The 12,532-nt window shown below is 34.5% G+C and overlaps 2 protein-coding genes across 3 annotated transcripts in view; one reads left to right on the top strand and one right to left on the bottom strand.

Annotated features, from left to right (window-relative positions):
• The first annotated feature begins 1,779 nt into the window (after positions 1 to 1,779).
• On the top strand, positions 1,780 to 3,322 carry LOC105209341 (probable 3-hydroxyisobutyrate dehydrogenase, mitochondrial). The gene is made up of 2 exons (XM_011179710.3): positions 1,780 to 1,924; positions 2,093 to 3,322. The coding sequence occupies exon 2, from the start codon at positions 2,113 to 2,115 to the stop codon at positions 3,088 to 3,090; it is 978 nt and encodes a 325-aa protein (XP_011178012.1). The 5' UTR covers positions 1,780 to 1,924; positions 2,093 to 2,112; the 3' UTR covers positions 3,091 to 3,322.
• A 2,153-nt stretch (positions 3,323 to 5,475) lies between these two features.
• The window catches only part of LOC105209339 (multiple C2 and transmembrane domain-containing protein), a 30,451-nt gene continuing 23,394 nt past the window's right edge, over positions 5,476 to 12,532 (bottom strand). The window contains exons 1-9 of one of the 2 annotated variants that reach the window (XM_029038397.2): positions 8,680 to 9,200; positions 8,296 to 8,447; positions 7,709 to 8,224; positions 7,424 to 7,604; positions 7,140 to 7,318; positions 6,932 to 7,051; positions 6,656 to 6,862; positions 6,028 to 6,235; positions 5,476 to 5,940 (exon numbers count right to left, since the gene is read on the bottom strand). In XM_029038397.2, coding sequence (XP_028894230.1) covers positions 5,860 to 5,940; positions 6,028 to 6,235; positions 6,656 to 6,862; positions 6,932 to 7,051; positions 7,140 to 7,318; positions 7,424 to 7,604; positions 7,709 to 8,224; positions 8,296 to 8,447; positions 8,680 to 8,964 — 1,929 coding nt within the window. In that variant the 5' untranslated portion in view covers positions 8,965 to 9,200 and the 3' untranslated portion in view covers positions 5,476 to 5,859. Of the gene's footprint in view, positions 5,941 to 6,027; positions 6,236 to 6,655; positions 6,863 to 6,931; positions 7,052 to 7,139; positions 7,319 to 7,423; positions 7,605 to 7,708; positions 8,225 to 8,295; positions 8,448 to 8,679; positions 9,201 to 12,532 lie in introns of those variants that run through there. The other variant, XM_054233449.1, reaches the window with a different exon arrangement.

The raw sequence follows: 12,532 nt of genomic DNA, 5'->3' as shown, positions 1-12,532 counted from the left end.
CTAATCAGCCGCAACAACACAAACAATATACAAAGATAAGTTTTCATGTGCATACATATATAAAAACATATTTTTATTTGTTTGTATATAAGCTTGTCTGCTAGGTAAATTGAGTGATAAAAAGTATCAGCAAGTGTGGAGAGCTTTTGTAAGTACATTGATTGATTCTATAGAGAATTTAGCATAATTAAATGAAATTGAATTAATTAAATTTTTTTATAGAAATTAAATTGAGAGATTGGAGAGCTAAAGAGCGCGTTACTCTCAGATATATCATTTGTTGGCTCTACTACATATGTATTTACACGTGGAGAAAGGAACACGCCATAAATTTGAGAACAAGCTCGTCATAAACCTGTCGAAATCATAAGTGTGATTACAGGTTTTTCTATAAATATGTCTGTTTGTAGTTAGAAACAAGATTATCGTTCGATAAATTTTCCTTTCTTCTAATCTTTTATTTAATTGAGTAACTACTTCTCTGTTCTATTGCTTTCAATTAAGAAAACGGCTTGCTGAACTCATTTGTAAATCGAATACTTCCTCAATATATGAGTACTTTTATAAAAATTATTATACAGCAAACTATCAACATAAAAATAAATATATTAAGAGACATCTCTGTAGGAACAGTAATTCTATGAAATTAATATTACATCTAAAACATTTTTTGACAACGTGGTTTTTTTTGTACAATAAAAGTCTTTAATTATAATAATTAATTTGTAAAAAATTATAGAATATTTTTTATTTAGTTTATCTTACTGTTTTTCAATTAAAAATTTGTTTCTAACAATATTTATTTAGAAAAAAATATTTCTGAGTCCAACTTATATGAAATTAAAATTTAAAATATAATAATTTTATATTCCACTTAAATAAATATTAATTCCACAATTTCATTTTGTAATACCCAAACCCTCCAATTAAACGCCACATTCTTATTGAGTTGGCAATCCTATATACATATTACTATACATATGCTCACTGATATCACTAGCGCTCTCTCAATGTTTTAGTTCTCGAAGTGAGAGTTGCCGGCAAAGCTCGTACAACAAGTTCCCAATTCTAAAGTCATACATAAATACATATAAACACGATGAATTAGCAAGTTTGCCGCGTACAAACAGATGCATGAACTAATACATTTATATCGCTGTATATTATGTGTTAGAGTATATAAAATATATAAATATATATTGACAGAGCATTTATCTTGTTTACGATATCGTTACCAATCGTGCCCCCACACAATTGAGTATATACATACATATTTATTTTGTGGGAGAGTCAGTGGAGAGACGGTGAAACAGAGGTGTGCGTATTGGACACGCGCTGGTGACTTTTTTCTTCATGCTTAATTGTATATATGCTAGTTCTAATATGTGTGATGGAAAAATTTGTAGCTTATAAAGAACTAAGCAAAAATATTACTGTGGGGATATTGGGGGGTTAAAAAATTTGCATGTAAATAATTAAAAACATATATATTACCTTTTAAATATGGCTAATATATTAGAATTCTATATCTATTTAATATTATAATTTTTAAAGTATTGATCTTCATAAAATACCGGGTGGTCCATATATTGATTTAATTTCAAAACTTTGATGAAAAAAAATTTTAATCGAAGATCGTGTTCCAAAATCGAATAGTTTACTGTGTCTCTTGTCAATCAATAGAAGATCATTTGTGGGTTTTCCGTGCAAGATCACAAACAGTCCTGAATTCACCCCCACAAGAAGAGTTTCTTCGAACCGCCAATGTCAACACGTAGACATATGTTCTGCTTTTATTTTCCAAGTAAACAAATTCTTCAAGTGTTCTAGGAGGTTAGCCAGCAATACGATAGCTGAAGATAGTTCAGTGTGCTGCTGAGCGTTGAACAGTGCGGAACGTTTTCGTGGAACTTTTGTAGAACTGGTATGTAGAAATATATGTATTTAGGTGTGATTGAATATTCTATGGGAGGTGACACACATAAGCAAACATATTAGCAAATATGTTTTTATTTATGTGGCTGCGTGGAATATTTGAAGTTGCAATTGCGTAACAAAATGTTAATAAATTTTTCATTCTTTTCGATTATAGTTAATTAAATTGCAAGCAAAATGGCGTTACGTATCGTCTTCACAATGCCCGTGAGCAAGGCAATGAGCCAAACTTTGGTGCGTGCCATGTCATCACAGGCTGGTGCCTCCAAGAATGTCGGCTTCATCGGACTCGGCAACATGGGCGGTCATATGGCTAGCAATCTGATCAAACAGGGACACAAATTGCATGTCTTTGATATCTCCAAGGATGCCTGCAACAATTTGAAGGCCAAGGGTGCTACCGTCTATGACAAGACCACCGATTTGGCGAAGAACTCCGATTTCGTGATCACAATGTTGCCCAATAATGATATCGTGTGGAAGGCATATAACGATATGACTGCCGATGGCGTCAACAAGAACACCGTCTTCATCGATTCATCCACCATCGATCCGAATTTGGTGAAACAGCTGCAGAAGTTCATTAGCGAAAAGGGTGCGCGTTTCATTGATGCGCCCGTTTCGGGTGGTGTACCCGGCGCTGAACAGGCGACACTGACCTTCATGGTTGGCGGTACACAAGATGAATACAACACCGTCAAACCCATTCTCGAGGGTATGGGTAAACGTATCACCTACTGCGGCAGCTATGGCATGGGTCAGGCGGCGAAATTGTGCAACAACATGATGTTGGCCATTTCCATGATTGGCACATCGGAGGCCATGAACTTGGCCATACGCCAAGGTTTGGACCCCAACGTATTCGCTGAGATCATTAACTCATCGACTGGTCGCTGTTGGTCGTCGGAATTGTACAACCCCGTGCCCGGCGTCACACCCACCGCACCCAGTAATAGAGACTATGCTGGCGGTTTCTCCACCGATTTAATTACTAAGGATTTGGGTTTGGCCGCCGGTGTGGCCACCGCCACAAACACACCCATTCCATTGGGCGCTCTGTCTCACCAGATTTACCGTACATTGAAGGCACATGGTTTGGGCAACAAGGATTTCTCTGTTGTCTATGAATTCATGAAGAACGATGCCAACAATTAAGGGGCGTATGGAGTGCGTTAGAGGAAGTGAGACGTGTGAAACGCTTTGGAATTCCCATAACAGTACATGTGGCATTTATGATTCTAACCAGAATTGCATTTATTGAAATATGTTTTTTAACTTTAATTTGAAATGATTGTATATCTAGTTGTTTAGAAAGTTAAGTGTTGAGCTTTTATAAGTAAAGAGTAATAATAATAATAAATACATACATATATTTTTAGATACAAAATTAATTCTTTGTGATAAGGCAAAACTTATATAACTGCTAAGCAAATCATGAAAAAAAACTCATAAAACACCCCAAGGGACGCAATAATAAAGCATTTAGAAAGTTTAGCATTTAGCAAATGTTCTACTTATCAGCACGGATTTTCGTATCAGTTATATAGCAGATATTAAAATTTCTATAATTATATATTTACACAACCACACACGAGTAGCCAACTGTATATAGCTCTCGAAAGAGGTGTGTTGTATATTGGAAAATGACACTTAGCTTTTAATACCCACAAGGAAATGCGAACAACTAGAAAGTATTCTTGCAAGAGTAAACACTGCATTTATTAAAAAAGCTTCTTCCAAAAACCTTTGCCTTCATTTATAGTATTTTTAAATTAAAATCTGTAAAAGTGCTCGCATTATTTCAATGTGTTATCAAAAAGCTCAGATATGTATGAGCTTTTACTAAATAGAAAGCTTTCCATAATTTCATACCAGTGAGTGCTGTCTACATTGAAATAGATTTGTTGTGCGATCACGCCATTTAGTGTGCGTACAATTTTATTTATGATTTCTTTAAGCAAAAAAAAGTACCGCAGTGAAAAGCTTTTCTTTCGTTCGCACGATCGTATTGAACTTGCGTACGAACTCAATTGAGTGTGTTGAATGTCGCTTTGTGAATTTGTTGGTATGATTTTAAACATAATTAATAGGGAAGGGCTAGAATCGAATGCAGCCGGAAATCATAAAATATCGCTATATTAAAATTACTTTGAATTAAAGGCGCATATAATAGTATTTAAAGCTTTTATTAAAATGAGTTGCGTTATAGAAAGTATTCATATGAGCTTTTTTCTTATAAAATTCCTAGTTTAAACTGCTAGTTTTACTGCCTAACCTCATTTTATTCTAAAAAACATGCTAAGTAGGTACTACATACTAAGTGGGATTTTAAGAAAGCTACAGAAAGCTTTGAAGACCTTGATGGGAGTGAGTTAACAAGTGCTGATAGAAATTTTTACACATGAAATTTGTATATGCAAATGTGCTACTCACTTTCAAAAAAACTTTCACACATTTTCTATAAAACTCTCAGGGATCATTGTACAACTTCCAATGCTTTCATATAGAGATTTGCTGATACCACTAGCACCATATAGCAAAATTAATTAATAAAACTTTCCGAACGGACTTGAATAAAAATTTTGCCTTGCTAGCTTAAAAAGCTTAAATTATTTCTGTCGATTTTTTTGCTTTATATTAAGGAAAGTTGTAAAAATTTCATTCATAAAAAGCTGTCAATACGAACTTCTAAAATAATTATAATCAAGATAAAATTTTTTCGACAAAATTTAGTGAAATCTGTTTTTTGTGGATTATTATCTATCTAAATGTTGAATAAAATAAAAAAAATATAAAGATTCATTTTAATATATTTTGTTGTTGTTAATAGTTTTAATGGTGCTTAAGCTTTTCATAAATATAATATTTTTTACGCTTTAAACAAAAGTGTACCCAATAAGCTGAACAAAACTGTACACTGTTACATAAATCATAGTTTTCTAAACTGCTTGGAGGAGCACTGGCTTTAATTAAGCTTACAACATTTGTTAACTAAATTTGTGTGCTTATTAAATACAATATAAGTCTAATAAATATATATCTCTTAGAAAATATCACAAATCTTGTAACAAATCGCTTAAATTATATACGAATAACTATGCTAAATATTAATTTCAATATATCTGGGTATGTGCTAGCGATTTTTGGTATTTGAGTAATTAAACTTTAATTTGACAATTTGAATATTATGCTATATATTGGTTAAAAAAATTATTTATTAATTTTGTGAAAAATATTTAGGTGTGTGACTTAAGTGGAATTAATAAATACCTAAGCAACTATATTCATATTTACAGTTACGCTAATTAAGTTGACGAATGAAATTGTTTTTCGTAAAGTGCTAAGAATTCTTTTGTTGTAAATAGTGTAGTTTGCCTTTATTTGATACAATAAATACTGCAAATACTTATATGAATGATTGATTGTATGAGTGTAAATATATTTGTAAGTAAAAATATTAGTTATTAGTTAATTTCTTTCAGTTTCATCAACAGTTAATTGCATTAGATTTGAATATATAATATTTATACTTGTGTGAGCTTTGGAACTTGGAAGTGCGTTGTTGTGTGTTTTCAATAAATTGCTTAAGATTTTCGAAAATTCACATTTAAGTATATTAGAGACATATTTAGTACTATTTTTTCAGTTGAGATTCTATGCTAAGGTATGTATGGATCACTTGTTATTTACATTAATTTTTCGCTAATTCGATTTCTTCACACTTTTACTGTAAGCTTTGTTCAGCTGTTGCTTCAAGCCGTCACGACTCGCTTTGAATATGTTGCGCACGGAGCGTGTTGTGGTGCCGCCACCAACATGTTGCGGCAACATGCCGACGCCAGCGTCATTCACACCAATCTGCTGCGCCATTGTCGCGGTCTGGAAGTGTTGCAACGCACCGCTGGCATCTAAATTGGCAATGGACTATGAGGGTTTGAATTTCTTCTTAGGATTATTGCGCGACTGATCGGTGGGCGCGGTGGGTGGCAGTTCACGGAATTGATTCTGGAAAGGAAAAAATATTTCAAATTAAAAAATGCTTCATATAAAAAATTCGAAATAAAAATCCATTTGAAATCTTCAGATACTCACAATTTGCTCATCGTCTGGCACACGTGATAGGAAGTCCAAGAGCTCATTGTTCGGTATCGTGTTCGGGCGTAGTATGCGTCGGGAGAACTTCATAATGCCCCAGAAGAGCAGCAGAAAGCGTATGGGTATGAAGTGTAGAACTACAATACCACCAACTAACAGCGCCACTGCGAGCCACGTCAGTTCCGGTACGGAAAAATTGAAAGTGCTGGAACACCACAGTCGCGGAAAGAGTTTAGAAAATTCAATTATAGTTAAAGCATTTTTGTGTCAAAAATTTGCTGAATTATTCTAAAAGCAAATTAATTTCAATTGAAAAAACTGTTTATAGAGTTGCCACCTTATTATAATATACTATTACTTAATTGAAAAATCTAATAAATGGGAAAAATTTCAATTGCATATATTTTTTTTAGTGAAAATTGTCGGTTAATATTTATAGAGTTGCCACTTAATTTTTATAAAAATATTTATAGAGTTGCCACCTATTTTTTAATATATATTTTTTTAATAATGCTATAAAGAACTGATGGAATTTCGTAAGTATTATGCTTAATGAGCAGCTCGAAAACGTTTCTATTACCGAACCACACCACTTTTCATAGACACACACATAACTTCCACTTACTTTTTCGTGCTTTCGCCCAACGACGCCAGATAACCAATGGTATTTTGCACTGTTTGCGAGACTTCCTGTATGGTTTGTAGACGCTCTTTAATTGATTTCTTCTCCTCCTTCTCCTTGTCATCATCGTCATCCTCATCGTAATCGTAATCATAGTAGCCAGCGGCAGGATCACTACTCGTACCGGTAATCATGCGCACCAACCAGTTTCTGTAAAAGCATAAATAATGATTTGCGAATACATAAAATATGTGCAACGGGAGTGCAACAAAAACGCACTTGATTATGATTAACAGCAAGACTAATGGCACAGTCGCCAAATTGCCATAGACGCAGGCCAATATCCATAGCACAAACGCAATGGCCGAGCGCAGCGGTGACTCCCATTCAAAGCAACTTCTGCGAAAGTAAAGTGAAAGAAAAAATACGATAAATTCGTGAAAAACACCTGATGTGCTTAACTTCTTAATTTCAGTTTATTACTTACTGTACGTAACGTGCCGCATCCAAGATATACATAATGATCACTTTCAGTCTGTTGACGTTGCGCAGAAAAAGTTGCCGCTTGAATTTCGCTTCCTGTTGTATCAGTTTCTCCTCTTTCGGTTGTAATATGCGACAAATGGCGCGTACGTCATTCCACAGTACGGTCATCTCGAGGCAGATCTGTGGTTTGTTAAGCGAAAAATAATTTAATTAGACTTCAAGTACGGTTCTATGGGAATCAGAGACTCCAAAAGGAAGTCTATAATCAAAGAACTAGAAACATACTTGTGGCGATAAGCCCTTAGCACGTGAGCAAAGATTTTTGTCCTTCAGTGTGTACCAGCGCTTTACGCCATTCTTGATACGCATTAGTGGAATCGCCAGTTTTCCCAAAAATTCCACACGATGATCGCGATCCTCATCATAGACAGTTATCTCGAGGACTTGTGTGATGTCTTTGACATTGCTGGCGATAAAAAAAAATAAAAAAATTAAAAATTTGGAATGTCTTCAGTTTCTATTTCCAACTTAACTTAAAATAAACTTAACCTCAAACTCATTTCTACTCACAATGTAAAAATCTTATTCCACGTCGGCGTCAGCGTCTTATATTCGGTTTGTGTCTGTAGACGTGCATTACCCAACTCTAGCACACAAAACGGATCGGACTTGCCGCCGATATCAGCTGCTGCTAAACCCGTCGCACCGAATACTTTCACTGTCAGATGACCCACATCGCGCAGATTCTGAAAACAACGATGCCAACGATAACGATCGCGCATGATCTTCATCTCACGTGGATCCTCTTTGTACGCCTTGAGATCGGTAATGGTTTCTAGTGCGGTAGTGCCGCTTATGGTCAACATAAGAAACACCTCGCCGGAACAGTCTTCAAAGGCACGCCAAATGCCATGTGTGGTCTCACGTTGATATACGCTCAAATCGATGTTGGCCTTGCCGTAGAGCGCATTGCGGTTCCAGAGGGAGATTTCCAGATTTTGATCTTCATCGAATAGATGCAAATCGAATTGCTCCAGCCAACGTTCGGTCCAGGAAGACTTACTTTTGTACTTCTCATTGGCGAGTCTGGTGAGTAAAGGGCGAGAAATGAAGAGAGCAAATTTTTAATGTTTTTCTTAGCCTTTTATTTCACCCACCTAAATTTAATGTGTATATCGGTGAGTTTGCTGCCGTCGTCCGCCAATGGCAAATCTTTGGCTTTGACCAACAATATCGTGACGACCGAGCTCCAGATCTGTGATTTCAAACGCTTCGATGACTCGGCCAATTTGGTGTTGCGCTGAAAGTGCTGCGAATAAAAAGAGATTTTGCAAAAATTCGTCAGACATCAAAAACCAATTATGTTATGTAATCGAGTGTAGTGAATCCGTGTTTTAACAAGGTCAGACGCAGCAGGAAGCAGCTTGAAAAAAATCAAATCAAATCTGCCGTGGCCAATTTGACCAACTAACCCACTAAAACTCAACCGACAGCTGTCTCGCATTTCTTTTTCCCGCCACCCCTCACGCCCGCTCTCATACCTCCATCAACTCACTAAACTCCATTTGCAACCGTTGCCGCACGACGGAACGTTTGCGGCGCAGTCGTTGCATCAACAATTCCGAGGTGCATTTACCCAGCGGCTTGCTGTTGCCAGGCACTTGTAAACTGTTGCTTCTTTTGACTTTATCCACTGGCCGATTTGTATTGTCCGTGCCGATTTTAATGCTATTTGAATTGGTGTAAAAAACGACGCTATTTTTTGTGTACGTCTTCTCGTCGCCATTATCACCGCTGCCTGTTTCGTAGCTCCCATAGCTCTCCATGGCGTTAGCTGTTGGAAGCAGCAAGTTGAGTTTAAATTTGCAATCGAAAATTATTTCGTTTTTTCGTTGATTTTAGATGGCTTGAGTTTGTTTTAGAAATTTATTTTCTTATTATTTTTTGCTTTAAGTTTTTTTGTTAATTTTTATTTCAGGAATTTGTAATGCGCTACAAATTTATTACCGACACCGGAATGTTTTCGCGCAATACTAACTTCAAGTCGAACCCATTTGTTCGTTTACTCAGTTACTCACAGACGGTGTAGATAAAGCTTTGGCTTGCAACAGCGGCTAATTCATGCTCTGTCGATAATACAACAACTACAGTGAACAATGTATACAAGCCTTTTTGGAAATGCAACGGTACGGAGATAAAGACAACTTTTTTGTCGGAAGATTTCTAAATTATATTTTTATTTTAACTCATAAATATTTTTGAGTTTCAAAACCAGAAAATAAACTTTCTAACTTCAAAAAATGATATTCGAAATTTCGGTAAATATAAAATTTTAATCCAAATGGTATGGGACACTCTCCTAGATGGAAAATGTGAAATTAAATCGATACTTCGGATAATGTGAGCTTTTATTTTCTGATAGGAGAATCATTTTAATTTTTATATCACTCAAAACCATTTTTATTTCGAAACCACTGAGATGTTGTTTTTAATTTAAAATTTTTTGAAAAAATGTACAATTAAATTAATGTATTAATTCCGTCAGACTCGAAAACTCATTTAATGGTCTTAAAATTGTTTTTACCAAAAATCTATTCAACTTGTACAATTTTCGATTCAACGTTAAATTCCATATAAAACACTTCTCTCTTATAAGCATTATAAAGATTTGATTTGATATACAAAAAATAATTTCGACTATTGATTTCCTACAGGGTATTTACCAGTGCGAGTATGTAAATGAGCATATGTATACATATGTAAGTGCGAAGAACAATGACTATAGGAGTCATAACAATTACAAGCTCGCACAATGGAAGCGAAGAGTCATACTTGGGTTTTTTTATAAATTACACACATATGTATATGCTCAAACGACATAAAACAAATATAGAAGTACATAAAGAGTAATATATTGCTCCGACTATAACTGAATAGTCACCTTTGCCCTCGATTTTCAGAGATCCTAAAAAATAAATTAATTCTACGGTACGAGCATTGTTTAAACATCAGAACATGGGCGCATTCAATAGGCAAAGGGAATGCAAAAACCGATTTTGGGGCGCTGGCATTTTAGTCAGTTGATAAAAAATTATATATTCGATGGTTTTGTGGGATATTTAATATATTTGGAAAATACTACTGAAAAGATACTGAATAGCAATCTCAAGCTTTAATTTTTATTTTATTTTTTTTTTTTTACGCGCCCTTTTCAACTTACGGCCTTATCAGCATTTCACTTCAATACGCTCCGCCCTACATTATCTTTAAGAGTCTAATGAGTCTTTAAGAGCATACGTATGTATGTGTTTCCCATAAAGTCAATATTTGTTGCCACTTTAAGTCTCAATTTTACAATATACGATACAATGCTTGTCAATTCCACCTGCGGTATGCTTATTTTGTGGCATTTGTGTGTCTATCTGTGCGTGGGTTGACCATAAACTTGGCGTTTCACATGTAAATATTTATGTTTATGGTTTGTTAATATTTACCAATGTAAATTTGTAATTGTGGATTTGTTTGAGCATTTAATTATACTTACGCTGCCGTGGGTACTTATCGCATAGTGGCATTATGAGCCTTATCGGCATCGCCGTAAAATATGAATGGGAAGAAGCATCGTACACAGAGTCTACATTTGCTTATATTTATTTCGCTTATCAGTATACTAAAATAGATTGCTTTGCGCGATAGTTTTAACGATAGCTTGTGAACTAGTGCAGTACTAATGGGTCTAATATTCATAATATAATTCAGTCTCCACAGATGTTTTAATAATTAGCGAAGAAGAACGCTCCGAATTTCATCCCTTTCTAAACTGTGCTATGTTACCCTAATGAATTCAGCGTAATAGTTCGGAAATCCATCTATGCCTCAGCCATAATTTGAGTGTCTATTTCAATGTAGTTTTCAAAGTGTGCTGTATGTATATATTTACTTCTCTATCATCAGACCTATTCAACCTGCTTCTTTCAATAAGTCATGATTTAATATTTTTATGAAAGTATAGGTATAGTATTGCTCACAATTTAAAACAACTTGTTTTTTTTCGTATGAACGATTTACCACATCCTACATTCACATTCTCTATCATCAGACCTATTCAACCTGCTTCTTTGTTCAATAAGTCATGATTTAATATTTTTATGAAAGTATAGGTATAGTATTGCTCACAATTTAAAACAACTTGTTTTTTTTCGTATGAACGATTTACCACATCCGGTGTAAAAAACCACCACACCCTCTATAACTATCCAAGAGTCTATATAGCAAGCATCTATCCCTTTTATGGTAGATAAATAATGAAACTTATAAAAGCTGAATATTACTCTGTCAGCTAATATCATATATCTATAAATTATTATTGCGGCGAAATTTAGAGTACCACTCCCGGTAATTACAGCTAGAGCTAATACAATTACTGACTGACATGATAAATGTATGCAATAACTTGTTTTATGATTCACATTAACTCATGCAATTGCTACCATTACACTAGTTATTTGTATGCAGCTAAAATTATTAATTAATATTACACAGAAGCTACCTTATGGGGACTCAGTTATTCCGAAGGCATAATATACAATTACAAACTAAACAGCTTTAACTATAAGTGTATTTGTATCAATTCATGGAATCTCACATGTATCTAATTAAACTAAAGTCTCCATCACAGTTCTTTAAATAGTAAAATCCGGGTATAAGTAAGTAAGTGATGAACCTTCTACAAATTAATACGAATAATTTTTGATTCATGATGTCACGAACAAAGCATATATTATATTGTAAAACAAGCAGTTCATGATTTCAAAATTCATATCACGAAACTGATTGTTAAACTTCCAAAAAGTGATTCCAAAATGTAGTCAAAGCATTGGAAAACTATATTGATTATCACCGATAATATTTACAAATTCTTATACTCTCGCAACAAAGTGTCTAGCAACAAAGTTCGTCTGTGCAATCTACAACTTGAGTAAAAATTGAGATATCTTGATGAAACTTGGTACGTGTGGAAGATTGCTTTCGAATATTGCCTTAAATAAAGTTATAAAAGTAAAATTTGGTACAAAGGATCGTACTTTAAAGGGGCATATTTGGAACTATTTTTTCGGAGAAGTGGGCATAGTCCCGCCCTTAATTTTTTTATATATCTCGTAAACTACTAAAGCTACATCAAACAAACTTTCTAGAATTGTTTCTTTTAGGTACTACCTTATACAGTGCAAATGGAGGAAATCGGATTATAATCACGCCTACCTCACATACAAAAGTTATATTGAATATTACTAAAAATGCGTTATTTCAGTAAGGAAAAATACCTGCACTCAAGAAATCGGTATACAAAATTTTAAAAGGTTGTGTCTGCGCTCACTTATGGGTCAAAAACCA

The sequence above is a fragment of the Zeugodacus cucurbitae genome, chromosome 6 (assembly GCF_028554725.1).
Source record: "Zeugodacus cucurbitae isolate PBARC_wt_2022May chromosome 6, idZeuCucr1.2, whole genome shotgun sequence".
Classification (NCBI taxonomy): Eukaryota; Metazoa; Arthropoda; class Insecta; order Diptera; family Tephritidae; genus Zeugodacus; species Zeugodacus cucurbitae.
The sequence above is the reverse complement of the archived record's forward strand: the minus strand, read 5'-3'. Positions and strand labels throughout refer to the sequence as shown.